The 22,376-nt window shown below is 41.1% G+C and overlaps 2 protein-coding genes across 2 annotated transcripts in view; both read left to right on the top strand.

The window, feature by feature from the left end:
* The first annotated feature begins 255 nt into the window (after positions 1-255).
* ghdc (GH3 domain containing) lies at positions 256-5,710 on the top strand. Its single transcript, XM_079660593.1, has 11 exons — positions 256-396; positions 809-1,099; positions 1,708-1,904; positions 2,010-2,204; positions 2,350-2,469; positions 3,023-3,320; positions 3,665-3,854; positions 4,231-4,302; positions 4,437-4,570; positions 4,692-4,780; positions 4,868-5,710. Exons 1-11 carry the CDS (start codon positions 330-332, stop codon positions 5,087-5,089), a joined length of 1,875 nt encoding a protein of 624 aa, XP_079516719.1. The 5' UTR covers positions 256-329; the 3' UTR covers positions 5,090-5,710.
* Positions 5,711-10,162: 4,452 nt separating this feature from the next.
* LOC307025876 (voltage-gated delayed rectifier potassium channel KCNH4-like) overlaps positions 10,163-22,376 on the top strand; it is a 38,558-nt gene continuing 26,344 nt past the window's right edge. Inside the window, exons 1-3 of the mRNA XM_079660835.1 lie at positions 10,163-10,377; positions 19,839-20,072; positions 22,211-22,342. Coding sequence (XP_079516961.1) covers positions 10,302-10,377; positions 19,839-20,072; positions 22,211-22,342 — 442 coding nt within the window. The 5' untranslated portion in view covers positions 10,163-10,301. The remainder of the gene's footprint in view (positions 10,378-19,838; positions 20,073-22,210; positions 22,343-22,376) is intronic.

The following is a 22,376-nucleotide window of genomic DNA, read 5'->3' as shown; positions in this document are numbered from 1 at the left end:
AAAGTACTCATGCATTGAGGTCTTGAGTATGTAAGAATATGAGGAAAATAAAATGATACATTCAAGTTATGTCAGTCTTTGCTTCTCTTCAACATAGATAGATTTAATGTGATTGTATGTCAGTGTATAGTATACAGTGCGTATTTGTGTAAATTAGACATGCATACGTCACACTGCAGTCAGCCAATCAGAGCGACAGGCTGCGACCCAAACACGGAAGCAGTTGAAACTACTGCGAAGCAAAAGTATTTCTGTTTTCACATAAAGGAGGATTAAACGTTATTATTCATGTGAACATTTAAAACCACAGGTCAGATTGTCTGCTTGAGATGTATATCCCTTGGGTTCTCCTTGCTATTGTATGTCTTGTATGCGCTATCATTGGACACAACCAAGGTAAGTGGTTTCAATTTGATAAAGCTGATGTCTAAAACGATGGAGAGGCCTTTAAACTGTAGTGGAAATCCATTTTAGTACTGTACTTCTGCTGTTGCCAAAGAGTAACTGTTGCTATTTAGAGTAGCTTAACTTAGTTGTAAATATAGAAATGATTCTCTTATCCACATAAAAAACAGGCAGTAAAACCACATGTTAATGAAAGTGCGTGCTTGGAAGTTAAATATGAATAGGCCTACGTGGTAACGTTAGAATTAAATTAAAAGTAACGGCCAAACCGTTCAAATGATATACACTTTTCAAATGATTAGAAGTTAATGATGTAATATGATGTGTAATGTTGGCTCACAGCGCCCCCTCCTGGCTCTTCTACCGGTTATGTTTCTTGTGTAACACCGGCTCCTCTCCACAGTCATGCCGCCTCCGCTGCCCACCGCCCTCGGTGTATGCTCTCTGGCCGGCATGGCGCTCCTTTGGAGGGACGTCAGCTCCAAGATGAAGGGTGGGAAACGGTCATGGAGCAGTCTGCTGAGTCAGTATCTGGCGGTGAAGGGAGTGGGCTGGCTGGGCAGAAGGCAGAGAAAGACACTGGAAGCGGACACTCTGAATGTGAAGCGAGTGCAGGAGGAGACCCTGCTTCAGCGCCTGCGCAAAAACGAAAACACAAGTTATGGAAAACAGTATGACTTCAGCTCTATTAAAGGTATGAAATGATTACGATAGTGTTAATGAACAGATGTGACATTGTGTTTTATTTATATAAGCACATGTAAGTATTTTGTGACAACTATTTGTGTTTTACCTCCTCTGACTCTGATTTGTCCTCTGAGTGGCTCTGATGTAACATTATGTTTTGTGTATATGGCTATGGTCAGGCTGCACAGCAAGATTGTAAAGCACAACTTCACCTCCCTTAACATATTTTTGACACTTTTACACACTGAAACCTTTTGATCATTTGATTAATATTAATATAACATTCTCTTTGTACATACAATCAGTACAGACCATTGTCTCATTTGTATGCATATATTTTGCTTTCCACTTCTAAATGACATTTAGATTTTTGATCAGAAAAATAAAATGACATGTGCAGTTTATCCTTAGTCATTTCTCACCATGAAGGATGAGTAATGCAAGCTACTTCTCCAGCTTTTTAAAAGGTCAAAAGGAATCTAAAAAAACAGCCTGTATAATATTGTATTGTATATTGTAGCTGTTCAATACCAGAAAGAAAATCTTCAAATGTATGTGCAGTAGTAAATGGCAATATTCAAAACTGTGTTTCTTCTTATAAAACTTATGTTCTAGATATTGATGGCTTCCGGTCGCGCCACCCCATCACCACATACGAGCACTACCGTGAGCTGATCAGACGCATTGCAGCGGGAGAGGAGAGGCTGATCATTGCTGACAAGCCGCTGATTCTGGCCATGACCTCCGGGACATCAGGAGCCAGCGCCATGCTGCTCAGCACCAAGGACACCAACTCTGAGTTCTTCCTGCAGGTGGAGCTTGATGATGATGATGATGATGATGTGTCGGCCCAGCTGTAGCTTATGATATGTTGTCGTGCATGTAAAACAAAACAATGCCTTCTTCTTTTCTGTCAGGGAGTTGCTGTGTGTTTGGATGCCATGGCAAGAGCATTTCCTGCGACCGACAGCCTCCAACGCACCACCAAGTTCTTCTACTCCCCTACCTTTCGGGAGTCTGAAGCTGGTATTCCCATCGGACCAAACTCCTCCACACCAGCCTCTTCCCGCCACATGCTCAACCTCTACACTACCCCAGCACCTGCATTTGAGGTACATTTTACAAGAGGATCAGCATGAATCTCACTTCACTATCTTGTCAAGTAGGATTTACGTGTTATTTTTATTAAGTGCATTTATTTATTTATTTTTTTCATTTTAAACAGTTTCTAAGGGATTGTACTCTCCTTCCTTCCAGGTTCCCAGTGAGAAGGACACCCTCTACCTGCATCTCCTGTTTGCTCTCAAAGATCCCAGTGTGGGAACACTCGAGTCCAACTTTGCTTCCACAGTCTTCTACGCCTTCAGCGCTTTACAGGTACAGCACCGTCTTTATTATAAGGACTGGAATGAAAGGAACATGTGTTATGAGTCCACTAATTGTTTGGATTAAATGTATACCACATGAGTGCAGCTAAAATAATCTCGCAATGATAAAGCAAGCAGAACATTATTTGTGAATCCACCCTGTGGTTAAGTTTAACTCCTACAGGTAATAGGTTCTCCCATGGCCAATGCTACACCCTTCCTACACTTTTACTGTTGTTTTTTTTATTATCATAATGTCATTTTACGAGTCATTAAAAAGTAGAAACATATGGGAAATGTGAGCGAAAATAAGCTTCGAAAAAAATATTACATCATCCAAAAGCAGCACTCTATTTTTTTGTATTTGGAGAAAAGTCATTTAGTGCTGTATCCTTCATGCATGCCTGGACCGAGTCCCACCGGGACATTCTCTAGTTAAGTGGGAAGAAATCATGAATCAGGTGTCAGGCTCCCACTGACCCAAAGAAAAGCTCAGGTAATTTCTCTGATGGCGAAAGGATTAAAAAAGTAATTTCTATCCCATCTCCTGTGCGTCCCAAAAGGACCGCTGGCAGGAGCTCGTGGAGGACATCGAGCGAGGGAAGGTCAGCAGCGCTCTGGCTCTGGAGCCCGCAGTGAGGTCCAGTCTGGAGGCTCTGATGAAGCCGGACCCAGAGAGGGCCGCCCAGCTCCGGGCCCTCTTCCAGGACGGCTTTCGTGGCATCGCCAAGCGGTTGTGGCCTCACCTCCACCTGGTGCTGGCAGTGGACTCAGGCTCCAATCAGATTTATGGGGAAATGTTGAGGGAGACCTACTGCCAGGGAGTTCCTTTCTATTCGCCTTTCTACGCTGCTACTGAAGGTAGGAACCTGGGGAGGTATTACAGGAAGTCTTTGTTATTTTTGATTATTTTGTGTGGGTTTCAAATCAGATAAATAGGGTTTATTAAGTTGTTTGGTTTGGCAAGATGAAAAAAAGTGGCATTTGTTGCTAACTAGCTGATTAAAACTGATAAGCAATGTTGAAATTAGTATTTAGAATTTCCTTACATGAAATAAAAAGGATGATATAAAATAAGATTGAATTCTTAAAGTGAGTTAGATGAAACATCTGCTCTAAAAGTTCTGGTGGCCAAAAGTCCTGATATATTCAGTATGAAACTTGCTACTAGTATTAGCATTAATGTTATATATGGGCCCCTGCAGGACTAATAGGGGTGAACCTGTGGCCCCAGGAGCCAAACAGACGCTATCTGCTGTGTCCTCGCTCCATGTTCTGCGAGTTCCTGCCAGAGAGCGGCCTGGAGGAGGAGGCGCCTCACACCCTGCTGATGGAGGAGGTGACGGAGGGACAAAACTACGAGCTCATCATCACCAACGCTTCAGGACTCTTCAGGTCAGGGTTTAACTTACAAGCAGAAATGGATCAAACGATGGATCAAATCATGTTGTCCATGGAAAATTATATGTTTATATCATTTTTGGGGAAGTAAATCCCTATTTTACCGATTCTAGGTATATTTTAATGCACTTATTTGCACAAGTTATGGTGAGAAAGAAATATATTCAGTAATTGCTTCTTGCCATTGCTATTGTGATATGGTTTCACTTGACTGCACTCTATCAAGAAAGATGAATAATGCTATGTCATATCAAGATGCGTGCTTACAGACAATTTGACATCCAATTTCATTTGGTCAGAACCACAACCAGCATTCGTCTCATTTGACAGTTGCATAAATGACACCCGATTTGTGCCTGCTTTGTTTCAGATATCGTGTTGGAGACATTGTGAAAGTAGTTGGATTCCACAACCAGTGTCCCATTGTTGAGTTTCAATACAGGTATTGTTCCTGTGCATATTAGTTTTCTTGTATCATCTCGTGCTGCATGTCTTCCTGTTTGATGGTTTGCTCATGTGTTCAAATATACAACCCAATCAAGTATTTCCTCCTTGCTTCCCTCCATCTTCTGTCAGACGGGGTCAGATGTTGAGCGTTCGAGGGGAGAAAGTGTCCGAGGCGTTGTTCCTTGATGCTCTGAAGAAAGCTGTTGCTCTGTGGCCTGGAGCTCAGCTGGTCGACTACTGCTGCGCTGAGAGCGGCATCATGGGTAAGACGCCTCACCTTCACCCCAAAGCCACAGCAGAATTTGGGATCTGCTAATAGTTTGGGGACTTTTTCATGTTCAGTTTGCATTAAAATGAATGCGATTCTTCTCTGTTGTGTTGTAGGAGATTCAATAGGAGGCTCAGATCCTCATTACCAGGTGTTTGTAGAGCTGAAAGGTGTGAGAAACCTCTCAGAGGAGCAAAGATACAGGGTGAGGCAAATCTGGCAAAAAGCATGTTTTTTTCTTTCTCATGAAATAGATCCTAACTCTTTTGCCGTTCCTTCTCCTTCCCTCCAGTTGGACATCTGTCTCCAGCAGGACTCTGCTGTCTACAGGTCTTTCCGTAGCAAAGGCAGCATCGGATCAATGAGGGTGCAGCTGGTGGCGCAGGGTGCGTTCAAGGAACTCCGTGAGCACATGATGGCGTACTCCAACACCTCACCAAACACCTTCAAAATGCACCGAGTGCTGCGCAGGAAAGAATACGCAGACTTCCTCCTGGGAAAAACCGTTTCCTGAAAGCTCCTGTTCTTTTAAGGGAGAGACAAAACAGTGGACTCTGACTGTGGTGAGCGCTGACCAAATGAAATGGGATATTTGATCAACTTCTCATTATTTCTTGAATATTTCTATAATTATAAATAACGCCAACTGTAAGTTTTGTTGAATTAAATGTTTAAGGACCTCGTCTTCATCTATTAATATGACATAAATGTATATCTTACTATTGCCTTATCATTACAAGGGTACAAGTTTGTTTATAGAAAAGTGTTCTACCTACATGTTCTAATGTTTGTCAGGAATACTAAAGAAAAAGTAAAATAACAGATTGTAAATTCTCCTCAATACAAGCCTTTGAATTTCTGCCATCTGGTGTTATTGAATGTTGCGGCACCGACACATCCACATTGTCCCTTAAGTGCACTCACCTGTGAAGAAAACTGATGCAGTAAAAATGGAGAAGGGCTGAAATGCAAGGGAGAAAAACATCCTGAACCCTGTTGCCTATAAACCATCTGTTTGGATGTTTAGGCTGTGATCCCAAGTGACAAATCAAAGTGAGTGACTAAAAGTATTATTGGATTTATTAATAATTTTCATTTTGTGGTTTATTTAGTAAATATGGACTCAAAAGCAGTACATGGGTGTCTTTGTTGTCCCTTTATTATCCTACTGATCAACTGAAGTCACAGACTGGATGTGTTTGTAAGTAAGTAGTAAACCTGACTGGTTTTCGGACCCCCCCAGACCCCCCCAATAAAGCAAAACTGCACGTTTCAGAGTGGCCTTTTATTGTGGCCAGCCTAAGGCACACCTGTGCAATAATCATGCTGTCTAATCAGCATCTTGATATGCCACACCTGTGAGGTGGGATGGATTATCTCGGCAAAGGAGAAGTGCTCACTATCACAGATTTTTTCAGATTTGTGAACAATATTTGAGAGAAATGGTTATTTTGTGTATATAGAAAATGTTTTAGATCTTTGAGTTCATCTCATGAAAAATGGGAGCAAAAACAAAAGTGTTGCGTTTATATTTTTGTTCAGTGTAGATTGGTTAATAATGATTTACAATTTTTCATTATTTCTTTGTGAAATGTGTTCATAACTGTTAATGAATCTCAGCATGCTCTGTCTTCTGAACTACCATATAAAGATAACCTGGCGCTGGCCTCCTGGAGTGAGCTCCCAGTTTCTCTTTGGCTCCAGTGAGCCTTTCAAAAATCATGAGCAAATTAAGAGTAACATTCATTTTAATGCAAACTGTCCCATGACAGCAGGCAGCAAACACAGGGTGGGCAGTTTCTGCACATACCTGACTTTTCTCTACTCGCAATACTTTCCATTGTCAGGGCTTTGTTTTCACCACTAGGGGGGGGGTAGTACATATGGTATGTAAGACTTCTGCACTAGATGTTACTCATGCTGTTCACTACAACTCCGTCCAAACATAATCAGTGAATTCTTTATGATAACTTTAACTGTTAATGCCTCCATCTTAAACAGAGAGGCCGATGAGAGATTCTTATAATAGTGTTTATTTCAAGCTTCATCATTTATTTGATTAAAATGTCAAACATGTCAATGATGCCCCTCTTGTGGGTTTATATTTTCATTCATTTCAGCCGAGATTTGACAAATCAAAGTCAAATGAAAATAAGTAAATGTACGTGTATGTGCTATGCTAGCTGTTTCCAGTATTTTGGCTAAGCTAAGCTAACCTATTGCAGGGTGTATTTTTGTAACTATTGTTTCAAGTTTCACCATACAACTAAAAAGAAACTTACATTAAAATAATGCTTCTCAAATCACATTGATATATAGAAATAAATAAAGACTTTGTGAAATGTTTGATTTTACAAAAGCTGTATTATAGTTGCGCCTGACTGTACAGTAGTTCCAACGTAATACATCATGACAGCATACTGTAGTTAATAAAGCACAGTTTCAGTTTACAGCATGTTATGTTTATTTATGACAGATTGTTGTCTATCATCCTCGTGCCTGGAGGATTTACACACACATACGCACATACATAAACAAACACAAACAAACACACAGAGCTCCTAAGCACATCTGCTCAGTCACCAGTTAATTCAATGTAAACAGCAGAGATTTGAGAATGACAGACCTGATTTCTCAATGGGTCTACTGGAGGACGGAGATGTATTTCATTTAGAGAAGGGATTTCACGTGTTGAGTGAATGATGCCAGCTCTAAAGCTTATTGATCCCACAGTCTGGATTATTATAGGGATTTTCCTGCTAATCTAAAATATATCTTCAGTTGGAGTTCTTTTTGTAAATGTAAGCAAATCATTTACCCACATTTGTATTTGAAATAGAGGAATATTCGTCAGATTTAACCTCAAACAACTAAATGTGGGGAAACACCAGCAGTGCAGGCAGAGCTGAGGATTGTGGGAAATGTATTTGGGATAGTATTTCACTTGGCCGCCTGTGGGGTCACTCGGTCGTATTAGAATGTAGGTAGTGAGCATGTTTAATGCATTAGCCTCTCTATTGGCGACAAGCAGAGATGGATGAACTACAAGAGGAAAGGACAATGAGAAGCCATTAAAAATAGATAGCAGTGACGGGCTGCCAGGGCTTGAATAGGATCCGCGAAGGGAAAAATACTTTGTTACTGTCTGAGGGCCGGCCTTTTACTTTCACTGTTTTTTTTCTCCTCTATTCTCTAAATGCAGCTCACCTTTGCTGCCAGCTGGATTCTGCATTTTTAATCACCTTTTCTCTCCAACATTTTCTGACTGAAAGAATATTAGTGATCATCAGCTCAGGAAATGATCTTCTCCTACATGTTGTTGTTGCTGCTTTTTCAGAAATGATTTCGGAGAGGTAATTTCCGTTCACCACTTCATTGACCTCATCTCAGAGATCTGCAAGTGCTGCCGGGACGGTCCATAAAGATCAAACGCATTCTTCTCCCTACAGATTACAAACTTCATTTCTGGCTAGAGGAATCGCCCACACAGCGGCTGACTCTGCTCAACTTTTCCCAGATTGCTTTTGAAACTTGTGTATCTATATTTCAGTTTATTTTCTCATACATTGTTGCTTACAATTAGCATAAAGCTACAGTTGATGCAGGGTCTAGGAGATATAATGTGAAGATTGTAATTCTTATTTATTGTCTTGTTTTTTTTGCAGATGGAGAGACTTAAAAATATCCAAGTTTCAAACTCATGTTACATGTAGGTTATTTAATATCCTCCTAAACCATCACTTAAGACAGTCGTGTCATGCTAACTTTAAGAGTGAGGGTGCTGAAATAAATAAATAAAAAACTCCAAATGATATATAGTTCTTGGTAGGGATTCTAGCTTCTGGAACAATCTATACTACCCGAGCGCCGTAGTTGGATCTATCCTCAGGCTTCACATAAATCACAGAGACCAAAATAGAAACACCTCGTTTTTCAGAAAGACTCAGTCCATACTGAAAACTTTCCATAGACCAATTTAAAATGAACAAATCAGTCTACTTCCTATTGGCCTAATATTCCTGCAAAAAGAAAACCTTGCAGACATCAACATGTGCTTTCACTTAACATAAGGACCATACTCACTTATCCAAAGAAGAGGACACGTCTACTTTAAAACGTCCCCCAATTATCAGGTTTCTTTTGGAATAATTAATATTTAATGACGGTTGAATCAATTAGTTTAATAGTGGGATCATCTTTCCCCTCATTACTAAAAAAATCGAATGAGGTTTCTGTTGACAATTTATTAATAATAACACAGTATGATAAATATTTGTTTTACTTCACTATCTCGTGGTGTTTTCCTCGTTGGCAGAGCTTTGTAAAAGTGAGTTAAGTTGTGACTTTACTTTGGTGTGTCTAGTATCAAGTCGTCATGAAAAACATCTCCGGGCTTATCCTGTTAATCCGCTCTTAGCCGCTCTCATCCCAGAGTCTTAATTCTTTCATGAGGATACTGTAAGGGCTGTGAGGGCAACAGTGACCAGCCCTCTCAAGCAGAGACAAAAAACAAACAACATTATTCGAAGATTGATATAATTTGGGCTTCACTCCTCGTGCAGCTCTGTCACTTAGCAAAGTGTATATGCAGGTACAAGAATGAACCTGAATATATCCTGTCCCCTCCACACACACACACACACACACACACACACACACACACACACACACACACACACACACACACACACACACACACACACACACACACACACACACACACACACACAAACCACCATTCCCCTCGAGCCGGACAAGACGAATCAACACAATAGCACCCCGTCAAAGTGAACACAATAGCCTGCACTGAGCGACATCCAGGTAATCCATCTTTCCTTCTTTAGCAGACATGCACACAAAAGCCATGTGCTGATAGTAGCACCTTGGGGTGTAATGGTGTTGTCAGCTGCTCCGAAAGCATCCTCCCTCCCTCTCTCCTTTCCCTCCCCTCCCTCAACGTGCTTTCACTCCTTCTCTCCCTCTCTCCTCTCTCTCTATCCCCCCCACCACAGATGAAAACAGGTCCCCACAGAGGATGCCATCATCTCATTGGCTGGGATATTAGAGGAGTGGATGGTAGCCAGAGAGAGAGAGAGAGAGAGAGAGAGAAAGAGAGAGAGAGAGAGAGAGAGAGAGATAGAGAGAGAGAAGATGCAACTACTGTGGCACAGCATCCTGACGGCATTGAGCTGTGGGGTGTCAGAGGTGTAGGAGCAAATGTTCTGTCATTTTTGTCTTGCAGATTTGTTCCCCCCTCCTTAAAGAGCGAAGCTGTGGACTTAAAGGATAACTTCCACCATGTTCCTGCAGGAATGAGCCCTTGGTTCTTGAAAAGTGCCGACAAGCAACAGCTGTGATCTGAAGCTCTCTGGATGTCAGCGTCATCTGGACTTGATCTCTCTTTGCTGACTGAGCAGCTGCTGGTGATTGCTACTGTTCATTTCTAGGCTGCACACACCTGGACCCTCTGCATTGTTGGAGTGAGCTATTTTAGTCCTCCCAGACTGCACTGTTGTCTTTGGGAGAGACATCGCTTGGAGGAAGGTGTGGTGGGGGGGGGGGGGGGGGGGGTCGCTTTTACTGTAAATGTGTGACCCTGCAACCAGCGCCGAACTGTCACCCTCGAAGTGTCCTGCACCTGCTGAGAGCCCCTGGAAGCCCCCTGTCGTGCCTCTGGGATGGTGTGACCGCCAGCCAGCTTTTGGCCGTCCCACGTCTGGGTCAAGATGCCAGTGATGAAGGGCCTCCTGGCCCCTCAGAACACCTTTCTGGACACCATTGCCACCCGCTTCGATGGCACCCGTAAGTACAAAGTGCAAAGTACTTTGAATTCACAATCAGGATAATCAGAATTAGGTGCAAATTATGGAAATTGCAAATGAGAAACATATTAAGAAGAAAAAAATGCAGCGAAGAGGACACAGTAACATGTGTAATGTAAACATAACAGTAAAGTGTATATAAAATGATAACAAACATGTACAATGCGTTTATTGCAAGGTGTTCACTATATCCTTAAAGAAGGAAAGTATATTGTTGTTTTGGTACTTTCAAATTGGAGCTTTCTGGTTGCAAAGTGGTTTAAGTTGCTTCCCATGTAACTTCCACTTCCGTGGTTGGAGTGTGGTGTGCAACCCTACCCTGTCATATTTCAGTTTACTGTATTTTGTTGACCACATTAACTGTATTTGGAATTTAAAAAATCTGAAAGAAACAAAATGTAAGCAGGAGAGCCACAGGCAGATGAGACTGAATCTTGAGAGTGAATATGAGTGTGTGTTCTCAGATCGGTCCATGGGCCCTGTATCTAAACACCAACACATCAGCACTGCCTGACCAAAGGCCCGTCTGCAGGCAGTGGCAGTGCAATGTGGAGAAAAGTTTGTTGCGACTTTTACAGTCAGACACAGCAGCCGAAAATTGACCTTCAGAAATCATGTTGTCCTTTCACATTTGTTTCACACAGTGAGCTCCAGACTAGCCGCTGCAGCCATTAGGCAGCCAGTCAAGTCGAGCCTGACTCGTGTGTCTTGTTTTGTACCTTGTGCCACCTCAGGGGAGGTTGTGGCTCGTTGTAAACAAATACCGTGGGGATTTCTGTGTTTTGTTGTCGATTGAGCCTGAAAGAACGGCTGGTTGCAGACTCAGGGAAATAAACACAGTGAAATGGGGGACATTACTGTGTAATTGATGTGGGTGCGCAATTACAGCTTTGACTCGTGAGGCATTCTAATGAGGCGTTAGAGGATTTCTCAGGAGCTTAAAACATGATCAGGAACATTGTCTGTAGTTTGAAAAACAGATGAAGAGGTTTGTGTGTTTAGAAGATGCACATCAGATGTAGAGATGACGACAAAGTTCAGCCGTAGGATAACGGGTCGCGATCCCATGGTGCATCTGTCCTGCTGAGGGGTTCTTGAGCTAAACATGGACTCCCTGCCGAATCCTCAGGGCTGCTCTCTGGGTGGACGTCTCCCCTAACCTCCCAGTGGAAGGGGAGGAAAACCCTTTGCTTTGGGGCTGGATGTCTATTCTAATGTGCTACATCACCAATCGACAGAAGCTTTTCAGCTACAAATAGGGCTTCAACTCATTTCCTTTTTGATGAATTTGCCACTTTTCTTTATAAATTAATAGATGAATTACTTTAAAATGTGAGTAAATTGTAAAAAAAATATCATCTCTGTTTCTCAAAGTAAAAAAAATGTAATCCAAAAATCCTTGGTTATTCAAAAGAAAATTCAAGATATTCTTGAACATGACATAAATAAGATAAAAGCAACACCTCCCCACATTTTAGAGGCTGAAAACAGCATTTGTTTTAAAAAGGAAATGCACAACATAAATTATTTAAATAGTCCCGGACTCTTTTTCTGTCAATCGACTTATCGACCGGTTGCTTTATTCTCTGAATAAGTCGTAATATTAGCTAATCTATGCCCTTAAAAAGAAGAGAAACCTCATTGATCTGCCAAGTTCTCTTCTGTTGGTATAAGTGTATTAATTATTGGTACTTAAATCTAGGAACATGAAGGGCCACGGGGCCATTTCTCTCTTACACTGTGGTTTTTAAGTCCTCAACTTCAACAGTCCTGCAGCTTGATTGTAACTCTGGGCAGATGAGCCTACATTCACCATGTAAGGATGGCAAATCAACAAACTATTTCATATCTTCATACTGCATGGCAACTACTTTATATCTGCTCTACAACGTCAGTTTTTGTTAGTGTTTATTCTCTCCCCTGCTTGCTTGTGCATAAATAACCAGTTAATGGCCGAGATGAAAGTGTGTTTGTAGCAGCAGGATACACCTCCCTGCAACTACATGCCAGTTTGTGCCACTTCCAAGCCATTCACAAAGCCCACCATAAGGCTGTGGCTCCGTAAGAAGGGGCAGTGTCCCAACGGCTCAAAATAGCTTCTTCCTGTTGCCGGGGCGACACGGTCCCGCCACTTGACATGGATGATGCTTGAACACTTTGGTCTTTGAAAAAAGAGTGTCCGCTAAAGAGAACACACTTGAATTGGTTTCTAATCAAGGACTTTTAGAATCCAGCTGCTCTCTTGTTTAAGGAAGGTGCTTCTTAAACAAATGGCATTGTGGGTCGTGCAGCTGCGATCACTTTTCTGGGTCAACTCAGACCGCCTTTAACCTCATTCAGAATAAGGTGGTTTTCCTCCTTGACTTTGAACAAACTCTGGCTCTATATACAGACATACACTTTTATTATTGACAGTTTCTGTGTTTTGCTTCCTTTCCCTTTGCGACCACATAGCACTGACTTCAGAGCCAATCACGGTCCACTTTTACACAAATGACTTTTTTTTAAAACTCATCTTACACAAATATATTCCAATAATCCTTTTTTTGTCGTAAAAGATGACTGTAGGAACTTAATACTTTGTCTAATTTCTTAGTTTTAAACTGAAACGCCTCCAGATGCATATTTAAAGTGTTTCCAGTCCGACACACTGCAAAACCACAAAAGTAAAGCTATATCAAGAATTAAGTTAACCATATTCAAACTAAATAATAAATATAGTGACATATTCATCCTGTTTTTTGGTTGAGAAATAAACCATCTCTGAGCACAATTACAACATTAAGATGTATCTGCATACAAAAACAAACCATTTTCAGCTTCAAAATAAGTCAAACTTGATGCTTCTGCACACCTTTTCAGCAATTTTATGCAACATTTGCAATTAATAGCATACATTATTCCCGTTAACAGATGTTCCTGTCCATCATTCATTTTGACAAACACATACAAAAAAGATCTGCAGTGTTAAATATTCAAAATGGGCTTGAAGTAGAGTTAAATACAATATGTATCACATCTTTGGCATTTCACTTAAAAACAATGAAAAGAGGGGTTTCAATAATTAAAACATAACGCCGATATCACATTGAACCAATGTTTTTACATTAAATAGTTAAAATAAATAAAGCCGCTTTGAAATATGTAACATGATGTCTGTCTCATATATTTAGTCACATAGTCAAAAACATTTTTTATCATCAGCTAAACAAAAACAAACTGCTGACTTAGCAGCCATTCACTTTATGTAATGTGTCATTGTTACATCGCCCTTGCCTAGACTGCCCTCTCTAATAAATATATGATGTATTTCAAACAATTGTGTATGTAAATATCATCTTCCCATTATCATTTATTTAGCTATCCATATAATTACTCACATTGTGTCTCCATGCAAAACGAGACCACCCTTTGCCTTTATGAAAACTGCTCTGTATGACAAATGATAGAGCATTTTGCTTTTAATAGCCCTTATCTATCATTCAGCTTATATTTCAAATGTTAATGCCATCAGAGGTTTGCAGTTCCTTAACCTTAAATTGATTATAATGGAACAGATTGAGAAAAATAACTGGTGTGGAGCACCGACCTCCCCACACTACAGGGCAAATGTCAGAACAGGTTAAGTCAGTAACCTTTGTCTCGTGGCAAAGTCAGCGTTCCTGTTCCCCCAAAGATCTGCAGCTTTGCATTATAATGCTGATTCTATATGATGTCTCCATATGTTTGCGATGTATATCCCTGAAGGGGAATCAACCGAGGTCAAGGGTCAGGGTCCCTTCATAGAGCGGCACCTCCGCCCTTCTGCAGGCTGATGTTTGTTGTCACGCAGGCGAAAAGAACTCGACCTTTGAGTTTCCATCATGCCCCGCCACTGTCGTATTTGTGTGACAGCACACACGTCAGTCTTTTGCACTCATTCCCACCGCTCTCAGCTCCTTCACATGACCTCCCCGGCGGCGTTTTCCCGTTGACAGCAGCGCTTGCCATGTGGGGCGACCTAACCACAGGGCAGCTGCAGGCAGAGATAAGAACGGGGTTTATTTCCCCCCTGAACACTTTTCAGATATAAGGCGATGGGTGGATGAATTTAAGAGGAGATGTGTTAGAGTCAGATTGAACCTTATGTGGCTCAATGTTACCCCGCTAATGAGTTGGTGGCGGCTGGAAATACCAGAAAACTGCTACATACTGTATGTAGTGGAAAGCTGAAGCTTCTTGTATTTAGTTTGCCATGTGACGAGTTAATCCCAATGTTTTGTTACATTTTCTATGTTTCTACTACATTATGAGAGATGAAGAGCCTCCTAAATATGGTTAAGAAGGGGCCTGCTACCCAAATAATTAGATGAAGTACACATCTATATTTATGGTTCCCGACCAATCCAAATACAAGTAGGTTGTGTCCATTTGTTCTTAGCTGTACTACATGTGTTGTGCATTAAACTAAAAGTGAGTTATAACTTAACTAAGCTCAACTAGCGTCCGTTATGTATGTTGTTTTACGCTACATTACCTAACATTATGTGACATTGTGTAAATGAAAGTGAAGTTTATTAAAACTGCAAGCCTTTCATAAAGTTGCTGGTGGAAGTTCCCCCACAATTCAACTGATAACAGCCGTTTAACGGGCTGATAAAATAGCTGAAAGAAAGTAAAGCACTGTCAAGGATGATTTAAACCATAAAACAATGATATACTCGACTGACATTGATAACAATTACAAAGTAATATTTCTTCGAAACATGTGACAACAATACGATAAAAAAATTTGTGTTTACTTGCATACAACAGCAAAAGTATTTAGCTGGCATTGTCAAAGTCTGTAAATGGAGTTCATTCAGTTATCACTTACAGTATGGGTGGTTTGGTTACGGCCTCCTCCCAAATATATGTATTTGATTACGATCTAAATCTGCTCCTGATGTGCAGGTCTGCTCCTTACGTGGGACCTCCGCCTCCATCGGTGGGTGCTTGTAGGTGTGAGTTGGTCTAGGTTGGTGTGAGTTGGTGTGAGTCTTTGTAATGCATTTTGCACCGTTCCCAGAATAAAGGCGCCACATGCTTGCAGTCCTTATAGCTTTTTTTAGGATTCAACAGCACAGATACTTTGGTTTGGAACAAGCTTTTAATAAAACTTTGCACTGATGCTGTTGGAAAATACTCTTATTAATATCTAATTTCCAAATAAACCTCATTGATGATTTGATCAGACCTCTCTACCCAACCAGTGACCTTCTCTCCTGCAAGGCCACCTTTCTTTGTACTCTCACCCATCCTCTCTTATAAGTCATTACATGCTGCTGGTTGCTAATTATCTGGTAAAGCAGTGGGCGGGCTTCATTTGTCTTTAATACACTGAGGAAATTGTGCAACATGTACACGATGCAGGCGGCTTGCAGTCAGCAGTAGCATGTAGCATCATCATGTCAGATTACAGTTGCAGCGAGTCAGCACAGATGTGTAATTAAGGGAGCTAGCACAGCGGAGCGGCCACTCAAAGCAATATCCCTGAGAGGATTACAGCCTAAGAATTGAGGCATTGTCAACATCTCACACACACACACACACACACACACACACACACACACACACACACACACACACACACACACACACACACACACACACACACACACACACACACACACACACACACACACACACACACACACACACACACACACACACACACACACACACACACACACAAATATGCCCACAGAAACTGTTTATTAAGTGGCGTTCAGTGCTTGCTTACGAAGTTACCACAGGAGAAATAAGTATGTGTTTGTAAAAGCCAAAGTGAAGCCTTGAAAGAGCTTTTTCTTTTCGAGGACCTCATCCGATTTGAAGGATATATACTGACACCCTCACACGCATCAATTTCTTGAAGGAACAGTACTTTCTGCAAATTATTTTTCCTTCTGAGGGTTAGATTTTGTTACTACCGTCATATTTGTGCGGCAAATATGTAGCTGGAGCTGACAGCCTGTTAGCTTTGAAACAGCTAGCCGGGCTGTTTTTAAAGGTTACACAGTCTGTCCGAGCAGTTCCAAAGCTCCTCACCTTTTGATATGATGCTATGTTTAATGCATCCGAAATCCAAATCTTAAAAACAACAGGATGGTGTTTCAAGGCACGATTTGCCACATTTGTTTCTTGAATCAGTGACTTCATGCACCCCCCAAAAACTATAATTGGTCTGGTAATCAAATGAGTTATGATGTGTCTTTGAGTGAGCTTTTAGTGGTGACATAGAGCCATGCTTGCTGTTTCCAGTCTGTATGCTGACTGTAGTCTGTAGCTTCACATTAGCATGCAAATATGAATGTTATTTCTCTTCTTGTTTAACATTTGGCAAGACAGCAAATACATGTTGAGCTATTTCTTTCATTGTATTCAACACAAACTACAAACCAATCCACCTTGATTTAAAGGATTTTGAAGAAAGCCTGAGTTCGCTAAATTGAATGGAGCAGATCAATAACATTTATAACTTCAACGACTAATCTTATCCGCAGTGTGAAGCAGTACAGTTTCAATTCCTCGAAGCGCAGCATAAAAGTTGTTTTCCCGCTGGCACTCGTTGGTTTTAATACATCCTTACAAAGTGATTTATGACTATACCCTGGCCCTTGACCTATTTTACAGACCGATTTAGGGATCCTAAGTAAAGATGAACCTATTCTTAGGTAAACATTACATAAACCACAGATGAATGCGGTTGCTCTCTAACACCTGCTGGCTCTCTCAGATGGGGTGTTAGAAAGAGGACATATTGTATTAGGCTATGCTAAAACATGGTGTTTAGCCACTGTTATAGGATCATTTGTTGAGGCGTTGATACATAGACACAGAGAAGCTGAGCAATTCATCTTAGGAGTTTTGACTTTGCATGCACAAACAACTATAAAAGCAAAAAAAACAACAGCTATTAATCGCTTTACATGAACCCCAGGATCCGCAGCGCACAGGGAACAGAAACATATCAGTTTCTCCATGTTGAAGTCTGGGGAACAGCAACTGTAGCAAGGCAAAGGAATAGACGTAAAGACCCCTCTGCCTGTTGATGGATCCAACTAATGCCTGTCTCTTCCTATAATTCCACTCTGACAGTTTAGTTGCTGCTCACTGCACACCCAAGAAAGGTTGTCACCGCTCAGAAAAGACATCCCCTATAGACTTCTTTCGGCTCAGCCTGGCCAATTAAAGTGCTAGATTGCGGAAAGCGCTGTAGCAGCTGCTTAACACCGCTCCTTCTTAGTCTCGCTCTCTGTGGAATCGGGAGAATTTAGACTACAAGTGCGCTGCCTTTCTGCTTTGCGTACAGAAAATAGCGAGGTTGATGTTTTCAGTTAAGCAGTGCAACGATGTCAGAGACTGTGGAGCACAATGTAATGCCTTTGTAATGCAAAGAATTAGCTAAATATTATGCACTCATATTTCCTTAAATACATCAATAACCCTGATCCGTAGATTTGTACGTGTTCGGGGACGGGGTTAATCCACTTGGTATCCAGTTCAATCCAAGAGCTCTCTGTACCCCAGGAGGGATACATGTTCATGTGTTTTATATACTGTACAGTATAGTCACGTATCCTATTAGGATTACAAATGTGTCACACAAGGGACTCTGTAGATACAGTCTGAACAGCTCTCGAGAAGAAAAGTTGAACACTTAAACTAAAAAGGGTGAATATTTGTCTTAATTGTCCAGAATCTGTCACCAAAAGCAATGGCATAAGTGCAAACTTTACCAAACTAAGAAAACTAACAATGATTTACTGTATATGCTGTTGGCTTACTAGTGTTCAGCTGCTATTGTGTCTGCTCCATTAATCGCTAATCTGTGGACAATTATTTCCTTATTTATTTTAATAATGTTTTTGGCACCAGTTTGCTAAGCTGTTTTCCCTTTGGACGTGTATATCACTTTATTCCACTTGTAGCTCAAGCATCTCTTCTAACAAAGCGGCAACACTGCAGCAAGAAGCTGCTTCAGCTCGTTAAGGTCACATGCACCCAGCAATCGAGGGAAAGTGTGAAGTCAAACTATACCTGTCACCAGGATTCACATGTTTATATATAGGAGCAAACAAACGCACCGCAGCCGGGAGTCACTGTGGCAGAGCAGGAACACAGCCGTACTGCTGCTGGGGAACTGTCCATGGTGCTGAAGCCCAGTGAGGAACAGTGAAGAAGCAGAGCGTTGAGTCCTTGGTGCTGAATGAACAGCACAGGTGGAGTGCAATATTCACATCATGTGATCCACATAATGGGAAACCCTGCACATCAGATGTCATATTGCACCATTTTAATTGGACATTTAGATATGTGGATCTACTGGGTATCCGTCAGGTCATTGAGTCACATTGCAATACTATCCTTACCTTGAGATGCACAGGCGAAGAAACATGCAACAAGAACAAGGGTGCAATATTCCAGTGCTTTATTGGGTTTGGGTTATTTGGGTTTTATTGGGTTATTGTAGTTCGTTTATAGCATAACGTTAGCATTTCGCTTTTGGCGACTAGATTTAGGATTCAGAAATGATAAAAGTAGGGTTGACATGTGGAAATTATCCGGCTGAACAAAACGTGATCCCTCTCTTAAATGTCTGTCAACCACAGACCTTATTTCGAGCTATTTTCCAAAATCCTATGGAGAATTTGCATTGGTTTTTCAAGAAGGAACCGGAAGAAGTTTACTTCCGGGTTTTACGACGCGTCACTGCGGTTCTCTATTATAGGACCCGGATAAAAATTTCATATGAAGCCAATTTAATAACTCATGTGAAGTCAATTAGCTTGAAATATATGTTTTTGTGTGATTATTTCAAAGTCATTCATAGACAACAATAATGAATTCTGAAGGGAATTGCACATAATCGCATGATAAGCAGTTTCCGTTGTTGTAACAGACATGTGTACATCAAGAAAAGATACTCCCTCTAGGGGGGAACGTTGGGATTTTAGTCTCTGCTGATGCAGATTTCAATTTTTTATCAAATAACTTCACATTCCTCTATTATACAACCATTAGGTTCCTATATGTTCCCATCAGCAAATCAAGTACGCCTAACACTGACCTTTGTGCACTTTTTAAACTCCAGTCAGCTGTTTTTTATTTCTGCTGCCCAGCACAGCACTCCCTTCAACCCTCGACATCAGTAAACCTGAAATCAGATGATGACAGCTCTGGGGAATGAATTTAGCCCGACACTGAGTCCACACCAAAGTCTGATTCATGTTTACTTTGAACTGCTAAACTAGTGTTGGACCACTTTGACAAAAGTTCAAAGACCTTAAAAGACTTTGATTATAGTTCAATAAACTTCAGACGGAAGCAAGCCGCTCATCTGCTAAAGATTAGAGAAAGAAAAAGTGTCTCACCTTGGCCTCGAACTTCTTCTAACACCTTTTCATTTCCTTCTAACAGACAGTAATTTCCTGTTGGGTAACGCCCAGGGTCACCGCGGCTACCCCATCGTTTACTGCTCGGACGGCTTCTGTGAACTGACGGGCTTCACCAGAACTGAGGTGATGCAGAAGAACTGCAGCTGCCGCTTCCTGTACGGCATGGACACCTGCGAGCACGTGGCCCAGCAGATGGAGAAGGCTCTGGAGGGCCGAGAGGAGTACCAGGCCGAGGTCCACTTCTACAAGAAAAATGGTGGGTGCACGGCAAAGAAGATAGGGAGGAGAGAGCCCTAAATGTGTTGGCATAATCTTCATTTTCTTCAAAGATTGTTTGGCAATTAACATTCCTTTCATCCTGTGTTAAGTTGATTTGAACTGGATGGATTCTGCTCTGTCTGATTCTGCTGTATCAGTTCATTGTGTGATTTAGTTTGTATTCATCTCTATGGAGAGCACATTTATTTTTAGATTTAACATTTTGGTTTTATTATGATTCCCGACAGTGATCCTGAATTTGAAATAAAGCATGTCAGCACTTCAATACGTTTTGCACTTGGTGCTCATTAGTATTAAAATAAAACCATAAGGTCAAGTGAAAATCTGCAGTCCGCTTTTCTTATCCCTTCACATGAGGGCAAACGGTCTGAAGGACTGAACTTGTGTGCCGGATCAAAACTCTTAAAGTCAGTCTTGAATACATTATTCATTATTAACATATGTTTATTGATCTAATTTGTTTACACAAGAACTGTCCTAGATTCAAACATATGGCATCATATAAGATACTAAAAGGTGAGATAATAATACAAAATAAAGTAAATACAAATCTAAAAATGATTAACAGTTGAAACTGTGCTGTCAACAAGTAAACATCAAAAAATACAGTCACATATAGGATTGAGCATGGGACACATTCATGAAAATAATATATGTTATATATTTCATTCACCATAGCACACACTTCTAATGCATCCTTAATATCACCATTTTGGGCAAATCGTGACGATTTAGGACATTTACAAGTGCCTGAACTTGTTTTTAAATCTTCTACACATTTGTCAATAGAGAGGCACACTTCCAGCAGATCTCAATCCAGTACCTCGCCCCAGTCATCGTTTTATAGTGTAGAAAATACAAGGTACTGTACATACTGTATATGTGTTTGTTTACCACTGTAGTTTAAATCCATTTCTTCTTAATCCTTCTGACAACCTGTATCAGACTCAAAATACGATGGCATGCATTTCAAAAGAACATACAACACAGTTTAATCCTCTCTGATCGGCACACAGGATTCTCTTTCCAGACCTGCTGCCTCGAAGTGTGAGAACCGCTAATTATGCTGATGGATACCAAATCTGCTCCGTAGTGAAAATAGCTTTTTCTTTTCATTTTTTTCTTCTTCTCTCACAGTACAGTAATGCAGTTACAGTAAGGAAGTGACAGTATAACTAATGAGGGGAAAGACACAATCATTTATTATATGCCCAAATAAAAAACATAATGCCGTTAAGACACAACACCATTTCCATTCTCATGCATTTCATTTTCTTCAGTACCGTATTACAAATCCTTATCTGTGAAATAACCAGTAACCAAAGCTGTCATTACAAAGCATTTGATTTCCCCCTGTGGAAGAGTAGAAGTAGAAAATGGTCGTTAAAAGAAGATACTTGAGTAAACTAAAAGTACCTCAAATGTGTACAATACTTTAGTGAATGTACTTTTAGCACCTAATGCTTGCAAGCACAAAACAAACACAAATAGCTTTTCTCATGTTGTACAGTGTAGTTACACCCACAGCCTTGAGCCAAGACACAACATAACTATTGTCTTCCTTGGCGCCACACACACACACACACACACACACACACACACACACACACACACACACACACACACACACACACACACACACACACACACACACACACACACACACACACACACACACACAGACACACAGACACACACACACACACACACACACACACACACACACACAAGCACACACACACACACACACACACACAAGCACACACAGGGGACAAGAGATGCGGAGCAGCGATTCTGCAGAGTAGCTAATGAGCGTTCTGGGTTACGACGAGGTCTTACATCTATGGCGCTCCTTCCCTGCCTGACTTGTCAAAACCAACCCTGTGACTTGCTCTTTCTCTCTGTGCACACTCCCCCTGAACATGATCCATATCTAATTGGAGGTATATTTTTAGAAAGGCTATACGTGACAAATATGGTGAGAGCTGGCATGATGACATGGGATATCACAGTGCTTGGAGCCATCACTGAAGTCCTTAAGAGATCTATAACATTACACTGCATGTTGACGATTTTCCTTCTTTCAATAAATAGAGATTTCTGATTTTGTTCCAGGTGTGGCCTTCTGGTGTCTGCTTGACATCGTGCCCATAAAGAACGAAAAGGGCGAAATGGTTCTCTTCCTCTTCTCATTCAAGGACATCACCGACACCTATGGAAGGGCCCACCACAACAGCAAGAAGGAAGGTAGGCTACAGGGTTTCTTAGAAAAGAAAAGTAT

This window comes from Notothenia rossii, assembly GCF_949606895.1.
Source record: "Notothenia rossii genome assembly, chromosome: 11".
Taxonomy (NCBI): Eukaryota; Metazoa; Chordata; class Actinopteri; order Perciformes; family Nototheniidae; genus Notothenia; species Notothenia rossii.
The sequence above is the reverse complement of the archived record's forward strand: the minus strand, read 5'-3'. Positions and strand labels throughout refer to the sequence as shown.

Bases quoted from the DNA above. Each gene is read 5' to 3' on its own strand.
- ghdc (XM_079660593.1), top strand. From the start codon at position 330: ATGTATATCCCTTGGGTTCTCCTTGCTATTGTATGTCTTGTATGCGCT. The intron at 397-808 runs GTAAGTGGTTTC...TCCTCTCCACAG, and splicing joins TATCATTGGACACAACCAAG to TCATGCCGCCTCCGCTGCCC. The intron at 4,571-4,691 runs GTAAGACGCCTC...GTTGTGTTGTAG, and splicing joins CGCTGAGAGCGGCATCATGG to GAGATTCAATAGGAGGCTCA.